At 28.8% G+C, this 15,647-nt stretch overlaps 2 protein-coding genes across 2 annotated transcripts in view; both read left to right on the top strand.

The window, feature by feature from the left end:
- The first annotated feature begins 295 nt into the window (after positions 1-295).
- On the top strand, positions 296-1,700 carry LOC123010069. Its single transcript, XM_044406743.1, has 6 exons — positions 296-523; positions 570-1,084; positions 1,139-1,238; positions 1,284-1,391; positions 1,441-1,596; positions 1,641-1,700. Exons 1-6 carry the CDS (start codon positions 296-298, stop codon positions 1,698-1,700), a joined length of 1,167 nt encoding a protein of 388 aa, XP_044262678.1.
- An 11,459-nt stretch (positions 1,701-13,159) lies between these two features.
- The window catches only part of LOC123009970 (peroxidase), a 29,559-nt gene continuing 27,071 nt past the window's right edge, over positions 13,160-15,647 (top strand). The window contains exon 1 of the mRNA XM_044406566.1: positions 13,160-13,360. Within this exon, the coding sequence (XP_044262501.1) occupies positions 13,347-13,360 (14 nt within the window). The 5' untranslated portion in view covers positions 13,160-13,346. The remainder of the gene's footprint in view (positions 13,361-15,647) is intronic.

Here is a 15,647-nt window from a genome sequence, read left to right on the forward strand (position 1 = left end):
GAAACGTTAACAAAAACAAAATTTTGGCATTTATATACGCAATTTTTTTTGATAAACTCCAAATAGTAATAAATTTTCTGGTGGATCAGAGGTTAAATTGATTTTCAATTAGTGATCAATAAGTAATACAATTGCGGACACGCAATTTTGGACTATACGTTCGGTTTTGTAATTTATAGCTATATTTATAGCTAGAGAAAAAAATGAAAATCATAAATAGTTAACTTTACTAAAAACACATTAAACCTAATAGTAACATTAGGTACTTTATCAACTTACTTTTTTACAAATAAGTATGTTGTTTGAAGAAAAGCCTTTACTAGACCTAAAGACAGATGACTGTCTGTGGTCTTTGGGTAAAATTTTCCGAATTCTTGTACATAACAGGATTATTGTATTTATGCAGAGAAAAATTCTGTTTGTTTTGACAATTCTAGTAATAATCCAAACCTACCTTTTCTTAAAAGAAAGCAGTGCTGTTTATTTTATAAAATATATGGTTGTCTATTTATCATCGTTTTTTGTAAGTATGTAGAAACAAATATTTTTTTTTATTTTGTTTGTCGCAGTTTTTGGCATCTCTCTACTCCACATCAACCATCGGCAAGCGCATTTTTGATGATATACAAACAGCAAAATTATGGAAGTTACGATGTGAAAGCTCAGAAATTCAACGACAAATTGAAAAAGAAGCATTTTATACTAATGCTTGTTTCATCCTGTGTCTCACTTTTAGTCAAATTTGTGCAATTCTTTTTATAATTCCATTTGAAAAGGATGAAGAATTTTTTTATTTTTTGGCACTGTACCAGCATTTAACTCCCAGATGGAGAAGTTTTTGGGGTTGGAATTTCAGAATCGGAAGCTTGTTTATTGGAATAATCTGTCTTGCACCTTGTTACGCCCTTATATATCTTATGACACACAGTCGATTCCAGTATTTGCTCTTATTGCATCACTTTAAAAATTTGAATTGGGGTTACGAAAATTCACATTTGTACCAATTGATTCGCAATTTAGATTATCAGGGCGAAATTCAAAGACGACTCAAATTTTGCATCAAACGTCACGTTTGTATTAACAAGTGAGTAGACACACACATTTTAAAAATAATTCTAATTCTGAAAAAACAAAACAGAATTGTTTTCAGTGTGAAAAGGCAAATACATGGATTCATATGTGTTTTTACCTTGGCAGGTGTAGTTCTATTTATCAGTATCATAGTGTTTTTTTATTCGGTAAGGTATTAATTGAGTAGTGTAATTAATTTAATTGTTTTCAAGTATGAGGGAGCACTCAAAACACAATATGTGCGTATAATTTGTTTAGGAATTCCAGGAGGATTGACTTGGATTCACATTGTGACTGCTGGTCAATTGCTTGAGAACGTTGTAAGTTAATTTAACTGTTTTTTGTAATAAATGTTGTAATTATTTTCAGACATCTGAAATTTTGAGTGTTTTAAAAACCGTCAATTGGGAGTCATGGAACAAAGAAAACAGAAACACGTTTATTGTAATATTACAAAATGCACAAAAAGATTTAAAAATGAAATTCTCTGAAGATATGTCAGTGAATTTTGCTTTGGGAGTTTCTGTAGGTATTTTTTTTTTAATTTGTTGTGTATATTTTTATTTCAGATGACAAGAGCTCTGTTTTCAGCAATGTCAATCATTAGACAGTTGAGAAATATGGATTAAAGAAATCAAAAATTTAACTACCTACAGGCTGTTCCGTTTTAATTGTTACAAATTTAAGCAGGTGATAGAATATCCAATTTTAAGATAAAAGTTTCATATGAACATTTATTGAAAAATTTTAAATAAGGGTGCTACATGCCCTGAAAGGGGTACATCTTTTAATTTTAACCATTGTAGATAAAATTACAAAATTTGGTACAACTGATAATTTTTATACACCCAAACAAATTCAAAGATAAAATGTCGAAATTTTTACTCAGGGGCGTCCTAAACTGGGGGGTCTAGGGTAAAAGGTACCCTAACTATTTTGACTGTTGCTTCTTGCCACTTTCAGCCACACAATTCTAAATTTCATAGTTTTTTCGATACAACTTACCGCTTTTGAATAAAATCAGTTTACAATATGTGTTACAGACCATAAAAAGGATAAAAATTAAAAATTAAATTTGTCTTACCGTTTAAGGACGTCCGTGATTAAAAATTTTGACAACTGATCTTTGAATTCGTTCAGTATCAGCTGTACCAACTTTTGTAATTTTATCTATTCTGCAATAGTGAAAAAACCTCATTAAAAAACGCATCTCTTTAAAAAACGCATCTCTTTAAAAAACGCATCTCTTTCAGGGGATGTAGGTCACTTACATAACATTTTTTGATACATGTTCATAGGAAACTTTTGTCTCAAAATTGAATATTCTATCACCTGTTTAAATTTGTGACAATAAAAACGGAACACCTGTATATCCATAAATAACTAATTACACGTAATTGCGTGTTTTTTGATTATAAAAGTGCACACATCATGGTAAATTAGTACTTTTCAATGATCTTGAAATTTGACATTTTGAAGAAATCCAGGAAGTTAGTTTTGCATTATCTTCAGACATTATTATTGTAAGACATCGTCCTTGCTTTCGAAAAATGATTGGGAGGTGTAGATGCTGTCAATTATTTCCGTTTCGTAATTATTTAAGTTTTGTTGGTTCAGGATGTGGCCACGCCTAAAAAAAGACTTAAGATACTACGAGTAAAATAGTTCCTAGTGTTGTCTTTTATGGTGTCATGTTGCATAAAATTAGCATTCTTGTGTGCTTGAGACCACCAACATCGTTGAAATAATGTCATTTGATAAGATATGGACAAGTTGTATCTGACTCATTCATTGAAATTTTGATACAACCTCAATTTTAATCAAATTTAAGTAAAAATAGAAAAGACAAAAAAGAAAGAACATAAGAACATTATTCTAAGTTGAGCATCCTGTTCGGATAAGTTTTGAATTAGCTAATTAATGAAGTATAGAAACATTTTCCTAAATATTTGCTACAAAATGTTTAAAGAAATCCATATTGCTTGAAAAATCAAAAGCTATAATGAGCTAAAATCTCATTTTAATTTTGAAAATTTGCTTCAATTGGTAATTTGTATTAATTATTAAGTTCTGGTTCAAGTTTTAGTCTAGCAATGTGTAAAAATAATTTATCACTTTTTGCACGGTAATTAATTTAGTATCATTTATTTTTGTCAAATTTATAATTAGGCTTAATTACCATTTAGTAATAAAGCTAAATTACCGTCTACAAGTTTGTATTACTTAATTAGTCCAATTACGGATTAGATACGAGTATATTAAAGTGATAATCAACATTTTAATCAACTCGACCAAATTTTAACAGAGTACGAGTAAAAGTCTTAAACACTTTTTGAACAGTTAATTTTTTTTTGTTATTTTTAGGGAAAAGTTTACTAACTTTTGAATTAAGAATTTTCTAATCAAAATGTCAAGTTTTTCGTCATTTGTGTACTAAAACGACTAGCAAATCTGCATAGAAAAAAAACGGTTGCTTTTCACCTAAGTGAAAACAAACTTTTGAGTTGTACATTACGTTTTTTCAAAAATCATTATGTAAATTATTTTTTTACAGCCTTTACGGACAAAATATGTATATACTGGTATTTTAAGTTACTTTACAGACGACTTCAAAGAAATGTTTCTTCCACGTAATTTTTAAATCAAATTAGTATGTGATTGAATAATAATATTTGACCTGCATAATAATAAAGTAAGTGTAATATTATTGCATCTTTGGAATTTAAATTATTTTATAAAATAAAGGATAATTGGCATTTTAATAAAAGCAATTAATGATGTAGACTTTTTAACTTTGATAAAGTAATGAGTGCCTTGATTGTCAACATTATTAATTGCTAATTGAGTTAGTTATAGTGAACGATTTTAAGATTATTCACTAATAAAATAAAGGATAAACTAAGATGGAAAAACCCTGTATATGTTAAATTTCCAACATACTGTATATAAAATCCATTAAAGCGATAGGATCAAAATTTGCACAACACTTGGTGCATTTTAATCAAAATAAAATAAATCGGTATACTGTAACACCCGAAAATCCTTGGCCCATTTTTCGATATAAATGACTGAAATTCGACACCTACTAAGTTTCCAAATTTGCGATTTTATCGCTAGTAACAAAGCGCCCTGTTTCTGTCATACATTCCCATAAATCTTTTCAAAAATCAACTTTAAACTCCTGTGCTTACCCAATATAAAAAATAAATTGCGCATTGGCCTACCCATATTACTATGACCGACGATTTATGACCAGTTTGAGGTCAAAGCGATTAGTCAGTATTTTTGACAATTTTTATGTATACAAAAAGCAATAAATTATTGTCGTGGTCATAATCATCGAACGATTTGATGAAAAAGAAAGAGAAACGAAGGTAAAATTTCTTTAATCATCAACAATGTCATGTGACTGTGTGAAAAATAGCGGAAACAAACCACTTTCTTTTACAAAGAACTCATCAACAACCTTTTTCTACAAAGGTCAAGTTTAAAATAGTAAAAGGTTCGGAATAGTTTCACGCTTAATGTTCATCGCACGACAAAAATTGATAATTTATTGAGCTCGAGACGGATTAACAAGTTGCAAAATGATCATATGTGCAAGTAATTATTCTTGAAAAAAGAAATAAGCGACCTTAACATTTTTAAGTAGAAACACGTGACGGCCAAAATCGGTAAATTGGATTTAAGCTACTCGAAAAATTGGCAGTTAGACAAATGAAGACATGGCGCGGTAATGGGTTCTTATCTTTGCAAGTTTATCGCGATTTTTGATGGAAGTGAAACACGTGAGCTATTAAAATTAATGAGTTGCTCCATATGCAAAATGGGAGCTTTTTGAAATACTTTCAAACTCAGTGGCGTGCAAAAAATGATCCAAAATGACTGTTTTGTTGCTGTTCTTGGTGAATTAAAGTGCAAAAATACGCAAAATGCCTTTAAATAACACTGAATTTTTAGTATTCTGTGGTGGATTTACCTTTTTCAGACAATTTAAATTTTTTAGTGATAAAAAGGTATTAGTCGAGTTTGATCAGTATTTCGAAAATTGCTGTTGCACGTCGATAAAACATAACAAGAGTGACAAAATTACTTGACACTACGTCGAATATACAGTATGTCCCCGGATTGAGTTTACAAGAGGAAAAAAAATTTCATCTTTGATTTTACGCCTAAACTGCAAAAGAAAAAAAGTTTTTGCTTTACTTGAAACCAGCAAATCTGTAATTGAAACTTCATTATTCTAACTCATTAGAAAGAAAAGTTAATTTTTCTCTTGATTTTGGACTTGGAATAATTTTTCTCTGCTTTTTAAGTACTATAACATTGGCAGTTTTATTATTTTGACAAATGAGTTTATGCAAGTTAAATAACAAAAATGTTTGTGAAAAACATAATTTTTATAAATAGCAACTCAAAGAAACAGCTTTAAGGTAAAAACCAAAGTCATTTTTAACAAGAACTATCATTATTTAATTAATAAATTATTTGTCAAAGTGACATACAGGCTGTTCCGTCTAAACCCCACTTTAGAAGTATTGGGAGTTGGAATAATTGTATTTATTTGAAAATTGGTACATAGCCATAAACCATTAAGTCCTCCTAAATGAAAATATTTTCAAGATAGCGGCACTTCCGGTTATACCGGAAGTCGGTCTCAACTTTCTTATTTTAAATGGAAAGCTATATTTTTTACTACGTTTTTGGATTAATCGGGTTATTTTAAGGGAGTTTTCATCAGCTTTCCCTAAATTTAGCCGTTTTTGAAATATTTGGAGTTTTTCAAAAATTTTTGGATTTGCACCTTCCACTTTAAAAACCGGTAACTCTGCCATTTTTTAAGATTTTAAATTCGTTTTTTTGGCGTTTGAAAGAGAAAGCTTAGATCCTTTCTCTGATGTTTTCAAATTTTGAAAAAAAAATAACATATCCCAAAATTTTAAGGTTACTTTTGTAATAATTCAAATACTCATAACTCAATTTTTTCAAATGAAATACCCCAATTTTTATTTTACTAAATAGAAGAGAATTTAATTGTGCATTGATCTGTATTAACATTCCCTATACCTAAATTTAATAATTTTCAAGTTATGGACTTTTTTTTAATACTACAGAAAATTTATTACTAGCCATACCCGTTTTCACATAGTTTGCTATGGAAATCAAAAATGTCAAAATTGTTTCTCAGTAAACGTCGACAGTGACTTATTATTTGCCAAATAGTGCCAAAATATGGAGAATCAAAGTTATGCAAACTTAATTATTATTGATAGGTTCTACCATGCAATCATTATTTAAAGCTATCAAGTGAGAAAAGTTTATTTTTGTTTAATGAACGATATCATAATTTTGTTACACTCTCCATAAATACAAAATAAATTAGTTAAATCTAAGTTTGAGTAGCTTTGACTCTCCATATTTTGGCACTATTTGTCAAATAATAAGTCACTGTCGACAATTATTGAGAAACAATTTTGACATTTTTTATTTCCATAGCAAACTATACGAAAACGAATGTGGCTAATAACAGATTTTCGGCAGTCTCAACAAAAAGTCACCATAACTTAAAAATTATTAAATTTAGGTATAGGGAATGTTTATACAGATCGATGCACAATTAAATTCTCTTCTATTTAATATAATAAAAATTGGGGTATTTAATTTGAAAAAATTGAGTTATGGGTATTTGAATTATTACAAAAGTAACCTTAAAATTTTATGGTTTGTTATTTTTTTTTCAAAATTTGAAACCACCGAAAGAAAGATCTAAGCTTTCTCTTTCAAACGCCAAAAAAACGAATTCAAAATTCAAAAAAATAGCAGAGTTACCGGTTTTTAAAGAGGAAAGTGCAAATCCAAAAATTTTTGAAAAACTCCAAATATTTCAAAAACGGCTAAATTTAGGTATAGGAAAAGCTGATGAAAATTCCCTTAAAATAACCCGATTAATCCAAAAACGCAGTAAAAAATATACTTTTCCATTTAAAATTAGAATGTTGAGACCGACTTCTGGTATAAGCGGAAGTGCCGCCATCTTGAAAATATTTTCATTTAGGAGGACTTAATGGCTTATGGCTATGTACCAATTTTCAAATAAATACGATTATTGCAACTCCCAATACTTCTAAAGTGGGATTTAGACGGAACATCCTGTATAGTTGTCAAATAATTAAAACCGCCAATGTGATAGGACTTAAAAATCAAGAGAAAAATTAACTTTTATTTTCACTGAACCAGAATAATGAAGTTTTAAGTACAGATTTGCTCGTTCCAGGTGAAGCAAAAAAATGTTTTTCCTTTGCAGTTTGGGCGTAAAATCAAAGATAATTTTTTTTTCCTCTTGTAATCTCAATCCGGGGACATATTGTACAGTGCGATCAAAAAGTCTTTCTATCAAGTAGGCGTCCTAGTTAAGGACGTATGTTGTTGCATGGCAGTTCGTATGTTATCTAGATGTCAAAAATTATTTTATAAAAATTAAAACATTGAGCTAATTAAATTGAATTATTCTATGAAACGTCTCAAAACAAATTAAAATGAGATCTTGGTGTTTATTCATAAAAAATCGTTTCCACGGTTTCCTGTCATAATTTACATAAACAATATTTTGACATTTCTCATTTGTCATAGTGACATTTTATCTTCCACAGACATACGTTTTAAATTTCTACGCTTGATAGATAGACTTTTTGATCGCACTGTATTTTTAAAAAAAATTTTGATGATTTATTTAAAACGTTTTAAAATACAAAAATTCTGATACTCCTATAAAAATAATAATTTTCAGCTACGATTATTATACACATTTGACAAAGCTTTTAAGCAAGAATTTATTGTTTTTTTAGAAAAATCAAATCTTTGGAACTTAAATTGTTGCTTTTTCAAATGGAAAAACTTGAATTTAAAATAAAAAAATCAAGAACATCCTTTTTAACCCAATTCTGCAGTGTGACATTATTTAAACATAAAAAAAATTATACAAAAAACTTTGAGTTATGAAATCTATTTTTAATAAAGAAGCTTCTGTGTTCAACTTAAAATAAATCTAAATACTAAAATATAAAAAGTAGAAACTTTTTTTTTCTTCTCTTAACAAGCGCTTTCAACGTCCAGGTGTAAAACATTTTTATAATATAATAATTTCTACTTAATTATTATTAGAGTCTGATACGAGATTTACTACTCGTATTAATATCCATAAAAGGTGTTTTAATTTCGTTTTTTTTTTTGTATTCCCAGTTCTAGATTATTGCAGCATCAATTAGTAGCACAGAAAGCCTTTCAACAACAAGTGATAATCTAGGAAACAACACGAATAAAAGTCTTAAAAGTCTTAATTACTCATTAAGAATTATGTTAACTACTTTGGAATGTTTTACAGTGGGCGGATTACATCAAATTTAACCCTAAATCGATAATAATCTTATCGAAGTAAAATCCTATGTAACGTTATATAATAGTTGTTACCAAAATATTACTTGTTTTTAATAAAAAGTTGTTTATCTAATTACATAAAAACTTAAAAAAAACAGGTAAACAGGTCACAATTCTTACAAATTTTCAACAAGAGTATATGAAAATAAAATCGCTGAAACAGCAAAATCGCAATTTTGTTACAAAATTCCCAAACCAGATTACTTGAACCATAAAGTTCATTAATTTTAATGTTAATTACTGAATAAATCGTCGCATTAATTAAGAATTTATTAAATGGTTAAAAATTTTGGGCCCTCCAGCAAAATTTCTCTTATTTTTTTTCTAAAGTTTTGTTTTATGATGCCCCTATTGTTCGCACAATAATAGCTTTTGGCAAAATTCCAACTCTCACCCAAATAAATCCTAGACAAGGCTGCAGGTTTATTGTCCTTAAAATAAAAATTTTCTAGACCTAATTCGGCGTACCAGTCATGTGACATTTTATCATTTAATTAGTGCTACAATTACGTACAATACCGCCTTGAAAAGCACTTACTCAAGGTAATTGGAAAGTAAAAATCTCGATTTTGGATACATTTCACGTATGTGAGACGACCCTGAATGCGAAATCTTCGGGAATGAGGAAATCATCAAAAAATAAATGTTTCACAAAAAATTGTGATGAAGTTGTTTGAGGAAGTTGCGCCTAATTTATTGCTGGAAGATATTATAATGAACGTGATTAATTCGAGAGATAATAAAAATATACATAATTTTGTAAAGAAAGAATTCGACCCATTTTTCTATGAAGGTGATTTAGATTTTTGTTGTCTAAACAACTTTATAACTATTTCTCGTAACTTTTTATATTTTACATCAGGAGCACATTTTTGGTGTCGTGTAGTTTGTTTTATTTATTTTTACGACAAAAAAATCACGGAAGCCTATTTTGTGCTTCAGTGAAGATTACAATTCCCAATTAAAAGTTTCAACATCGGAAGGAAGAGCATTTCTATTTTGACCAGTCTGAATTAGAGTCACGTGAGAAATGCATTGTCCTACCTTGTAATTTAAAAATTACAACAATTATTTAATGAGAAGTATTGTTTGTAAATTACTTTCACTCTAATAAAAACAAACTAATAAAACAGCAGACTTGTTAATGGCCACCATCTGTTGCCCATTGACTGGTACTACGTATTTAAATTTAAATAAATTGCCTAGGCTTGTAATAATAAAAATGTATTGGGAAACGATTTGTTAGATTTATGTCTAGGCTGGTGAAAGGGTCAAAATTGTAACAAGAATCGGGATTTTTCTAGGCTTGTAAGTCATTAATAATTACATTTATTGATATGTACTCGTATTTAACGAAACTTGCTGTTACATAAGGTGATATTTATGGTCCTGTTTTATTGGAAGTAGTTCTTCTTGCTGAGTTTGGTCACAAGTTGGTACTCGTGATTGAACAAGATAATAAAAATTTTTCAATGAGAAATGTCGTTGGGTATGGGTGGTTTCAAATGAAAATCCTGACGAGTGTCGTTAGCATTTTCTTGAATGCTCTGTTTATCTCATGATCGTGATGTCACGATTTAAATATCAAAAAACAACATTTTTCAACAATTAATCAGTAAAAAAACTAACACTTTTACATTCAAGGTTGAAAATTTCGTAGAACTGGACCACTCTTGTAATATTTTTCAAGTAATTAGTTGGTGGCTTACCCAATTTGATTATTTATAGTTTGGTATTTACATTGTTCCAGCAGGTATATAAATAATTAATTTGTATTTAAGTAGGTGTTGGTTGTATTAGAGCGATGACATAGTGAACCAGTAACTGATACAACTGTGCTAATAATGTAAAATAAACAAAGAGTCTAATAATGGTTCAACAGTTATTATTGTAACCTAAGAACTTTTTAGGTGACTTTCTTTTTTCAATCAAGAAGTTGCGGTTATTTATTTTAATTGTATTAATTTAACAAAATATGTTTTTTATTTACTATAAAAATATAAGCGTGGATTTTTTAGACTTTCTCTTGCACATCCTGTCGCTTATTTATTGCAGTATTCAAATGTGATTTTTATGGTTTTTAGCGTTATATCATTTGTTAATGTCTGAATTAGTGACTGGAACGGTAGCAGCAGAAGAAAATAATAAATAAAACAAGAAAAATACCAAAATTAATTTAAAATACAAATAATTACTTATATACACAATTAAAAAAAATAATTTCAAACTTTAGACAAACATAACACAAATTTTGTAAAGTTTAAAAAACCGTTTTTTGTTACTTTCTAATAAACTTAGAGTCGATTTATAGAAGGCGAATTTGTTAAAAAGTTAATATGCGATTAACCCGTGAATCTGGGCATTTGGTTGGTTCAATTTGGTCACGTGATCAGTTAATCTGACGTTTGATTGCAATTGACTTTAACGCTTCTATAAATCGAGCCTTACTGATAAATTTTAATTAATTTAAAAAGAAATAGTATACCTAATTGTGTAGATTTATTTATTTTGATACACAAAAATTTCATTTTTAAAAAGCTTTCTACAGGGTGATAAAAAAAGGCGCCCACGATTGAAACAGGCGCGTCCTTTTTTCTTGAAACATTGTGACCATCATTCCAAAAATAGTCTAAATAGATTCTTTTTAAAATTTAAACAGTTTGTCTAACAGCACAAAGCGGCAATATTGCACAAATTTCTTTTACTAAAAAACTATTTTACTCAGGTATTTTTTGTATCTAGGAAACCTTTTTGACTTTAATCGTTCAAATTTCACAGAACAAACAACATTGAAAATTGATTTTTTTGTTGCTACCGTTTCCAATAATTGAATATTACTTGGACATTTTCTGTATCCTATCATATTTGCAATGTTGCAACATTGATAAATTTTCTTTGGAGCCAAGAAATGATATCCAAACATCTTCAATAAAGTTTATTTCAATAGACTTTTTACACATTTTTTTAAGAACACCGTCAACAGTATCAAAATCTAGACTTTAACAATGAAATTATTCTAAAACTGTTAATTATATAGATTTCTCTTTTCTAAAAAGGAAAGTCTATATCTTACTGATAAGAGCACAAATCCAATTTTGGTCTTCGAATTCGTCTTTATAGAAAAATCATTTTCGTAAGACCTACTAAAAATTTTATGACACATTATAAGAGATTAACCAAACAATGGCTAGAATTTGTAACCCTCCATAAATGGCACGTTCCTTTGCAAGTGTTGCTGCACCCACCAGAATAAAACAGGGCCGTATTTAAAACCAAAGTAGTGGTAGAGTTTTACCAAGCTATTATTTAAAAAAAATCTGCTTTATTAAATAATAACTTGTTAATAACCACCTGGCTTTTTTATATTTCTTAAAATACTTGACTACATCAAAAACTATTAAAATATTTCAAGTATTTTAGACAAAAAGAAAGTAAATAATCCGGCCCTGTTAAAAACTGACCTGTTTCAGGGTCCGGGTGGGTTCCACTAATTTATGATTTGTTTACCCTCTGGTTTACTCTTAACAATACTGCATTTAACTTAAAAGTAATAAAATTTTTAGTAGGTCTTAGCAAAATGATATTAGTATAATAAAAGATCACTTATAACGTGTGGGCGCCTTTTTTTCATCATACTGTATATGTATACAATTTTTTTTATTTTGGGAAACACTACCGTTTTATCTACATAAATAAAGTTAAATTGATGTCGAAAAAAATTTTCGAAGTAGGAAAAAATTGATTCTTCAAAAACTCATACATTTTTTCCAGATTAAGGACTCTAAAGCAAAATTTTTGATTTCATACTTTTTGTTCAGCTTGTAGATATAGCAAAAACAAATTCAACAATTTTTCAAAAGCTCCTTCTCTTAGGATAAGGAGAAAGTCAATTTTAGAATATGTAGATAATTGAAACCACTATATTCCATTAACAAAACTGGTTATTTTTTTAGTTTCTAGGGTTATTCAAAAAAAATCTTAAAATCCAATGGTATATGAGAGAATAAATGGCTCAATAAACATAAGATAACCAAATTTTGCTAAATTTTTGTAATTAATTATCGTTAAAAATGAAAATATTCAAATCTTAAATTTTAGGGTCTACTATTTTACGAGTAACAGGTTTAAGAAAAAAAGACAAAAAAATCTTAGTCTCAGTGCAACCAAGTGACCCAATTTTTTACGAGGTATTTAATGGGATTATGTATTTTATAATATATTCTGAATTATCATTGTTATATCTTTACCTATCTAAGTTTGCATTTTTTATGAAACTTCCTATTTATTGTCAAAAAGCCAGTACCTATTTACAGATTTTGAAAATTGTTCTTGGGTTACTTTTTAGAGACGATAAAAATTTTTTTTAGACCCTCCAAGAATTTTAGACTTTTCCTAAATTTGTCCAAGACCGAAATAAGCCCCAAAAACCAAAAATTCTCCAAATTATGATTCAAAACTCGCCACAAAATAAGTGTAATAAATTTTTTTGCCAGCGGCAACTTGTCACTCCCATCGTCTCCGCAAAACCCCTCCGTCTAATTAGCCTAATTTCGTAAGATGTTCTCCACATTTCGGTGTAGACCCTGACACCGGTTACTCTGTCATCGAGCCATGGAGGGGTAAAAATTCTCTCTCCTTCTTAGTGCAAAAGCTTTAGTTCTCAGCACCAGCTGGTTTAATAAGTGACAGTGTATACGATTGACCGACCGTACTAACCCACATCCGTGCTCTTCTCGTGAAAGAAGTATTGAACAACGCGCGGGTGGAGTGCAGTGTTGCAGTGCTGCAAACTGTTTTTTTTTCTTCTTTCTATTTTCAAGTGTGCCATAGGAACTTACAAAATGATTTTTAACAGGTAGATATTTTTATATATTTTTAAAATTTGAAGTTAATTGAATTGAATGAAAAGACACCTGAGTCGGTCGCGAAGGTTAACAGATGGTTTGTAGACATTTTTGCGAAGGACGGCACCTGGGGTGATTGGCCAAAGACTGGTGAACAGTTAGAGCAACCACGGTTGATATTATAAAAATAACCGAATTGTGTAAAAAAACTATTAAAATATTGGTTTTGGTGGGCAGTGTATTACAAATACAACATTTTTTTCATGTTGGCAAATAATAAAAAAACTACATTAATCAAAAGAAATCTTCTATACAAGGTGTGTCAGAACTCGCGGCCTAGAGAAAAAGGTAGGATACCAGGAAATGGAAAAAATGTTTAAAAAATTCTATCTGTCAAAAAATTTTGACATTTATATTTTGACATTTGAGATTTCTTATGTATATTTAATGATACTGATAATCTTCTATATATTTTTTATAATTATTTAGTAAAGGTACAAAAATGTTGCCAATAAAAGCCTAAATTAAACAGAGTTACAATTAAGGATACAGCTTCCTTGTTTCCTCTTCTAATAGTCTGTAGCAAAAAAAAACTTGGAAAATTATTTTTTTAACAGAAATAAATAGAATCTAAGTGCAAAAATTTAAACTCTCATAACATCGAAATTTTTATAGATAGAATTTTTTAACATTTTTTTCTGTGCTCCTAGTTCTGGCGCACCCTGTAGACGTCAAGCAGTTTAATAGGAATCTACCGACATTATTTTTGACGGCGCTTGTACATTAAAACTATTCAAAAAAATTAAATTGTTTTATACAACCAACTCTTGCAAAAATAAATGAAAAAAATGTGTTGTTGATTTGAGAAATAACAAAAAAGTGTAAAAATACAGGGTGCGCCAGAACTCTCGCCCCCAGAGAAAAATGCCATATAAAGTAAGATACCAGGAACGTAGAAAAAATGTTATTTCTGTTGAAAAAATAATTTTGCTACAGGCTATTAGAAGAGGAAACAAGGAAGCTATATCCTAAATTGTAATTTTTTATTGGCAAAATTTTTGTACCTTTACTAAATAATTGCAAAAAAACATATACAAGATCATCAGTATGATGAAATAGACATAAATGTCAAAAAATAAATGTCAAAATTTTTGACAGATAGAATTTTTTAAACATTTTTTTCATGTTCCTGCTATCTTATCTTACATGCAATTTTTCTCAAGGGTGCGAGTTCTGGCGCACCGTGTATATTAATTTAGTGCTAAGTGCACTCACCAACAAATTGTTTTGTTTTTCTGTTTTGATGATGATCTTTTTTACGGCACTTAATAACACAATTTTTGCCGGTAGTAAGCTTTCAAACATAATGTTTTGCCCCTTTTTTAGGTGTATTAAAATAAATAGTAACTGAATCATAAAAAATTAAAAAAAAACCTACACTAAATACAAATTATTAAAACAAAATTAATTTATATTTGTTGAATTAAGCTAATTTTGTACAAATACTATTTAAAGAAAACAAAAGGTTTCGTTTAGTTAAAAAAGATCTAAAATAACTTAAAATTACGCTTCCTTAAACTATAATTGGAAATTAATCGCAATTTTAAACAATTTTCCCCAACCTCTTAATACATACGTGAGTTATTGTTTAGCTCACTGATATTTAAAAAAGAGGTTTAAAATCAACATGTGTTCCTTGAAAGAACTTCTTAGCATGGAAGACATCATCCACATTGAGAAAGGTACTAAAATACCATTACTTTGCACTAATTGTTTTAATAATTGAAAATGACAATTTATGATGCAAACTAAAAAGTGAAATTAAAAAAAATTAAAATGTATTTTAAACAGGAATTACGAAGTGTTGTATGACAAGGATTGCTATTATAAATAATAAGTCATTTAAGAAAACCTTAAACCTCTTTTTGCGTGAATTATTTGTAATATAAAACATTTGTACCTACCGTAATTAAATATTATTTTACAACAAAGTATGGTAATAAAATTAATTAATAAGCAAGATATGGCGATAATGTTACCGACGTTCCGAGAGCGTTGATGTAATTGCCTATTGAGAGCGAGTTAGTAACTCTACTTTTCTGTACAAAACAATAATTAACAAAATAACAAATTAGTCAAAATATTTACATATTTTTTGTCACAAATCTGTAAATAAAAAAACAAGAAATTACTGTTTTCTATAGTTGACGATAAAAGTATGAGCTTTAAAGTTTTTTAAAAATTTAAATAAAAAAATTATTATTATAGCAATTTTAAAACATATACCTACATTGGTAA

The sequence above is a fragment of the Tribolium madens genome, unplaced genomic scaffold, assembly GCF_015345945.1.
Source record: "Tribolium madens isolate multiple individuals breed KSU strain unplaced genomic scaffold, Tmad_KSU_1.1 Scaffold_7;HRSCAF=85;Tcas5.2_LG10, whole genome shotgun sequence".
NCBI lineage: Eukaryota > Metazoa > Arthropoda > Insecta > Coleoptera > Tenebrionidae > Tribolium > Tribolium madens.

Excerpts from the sequence above, each read along its gene's own strand:
- LOC123010069 (XM_044406743.1), top strand. The coding sequence starts at position 296 with ATGTTGTTTGAAGAAAAGCCTTTACTAGACCTAAAGACAGATGACTGT. Across the intron at positions 524-569 it reads TCTATTTATCATCGTTTTTT|TTTTTGGCATCTCTCTACTC; the intron begins GTAAGTATGTAG and ends TGTTTGTCGCAG. Across the intron at positions 1,392-1,440 it reads GTCAATTGCTTGAGAACGTT|ACATCTGAAATTTTGAGTGT; the intron begins GTAAGTTAATTT and ends AATTATTTTCAG.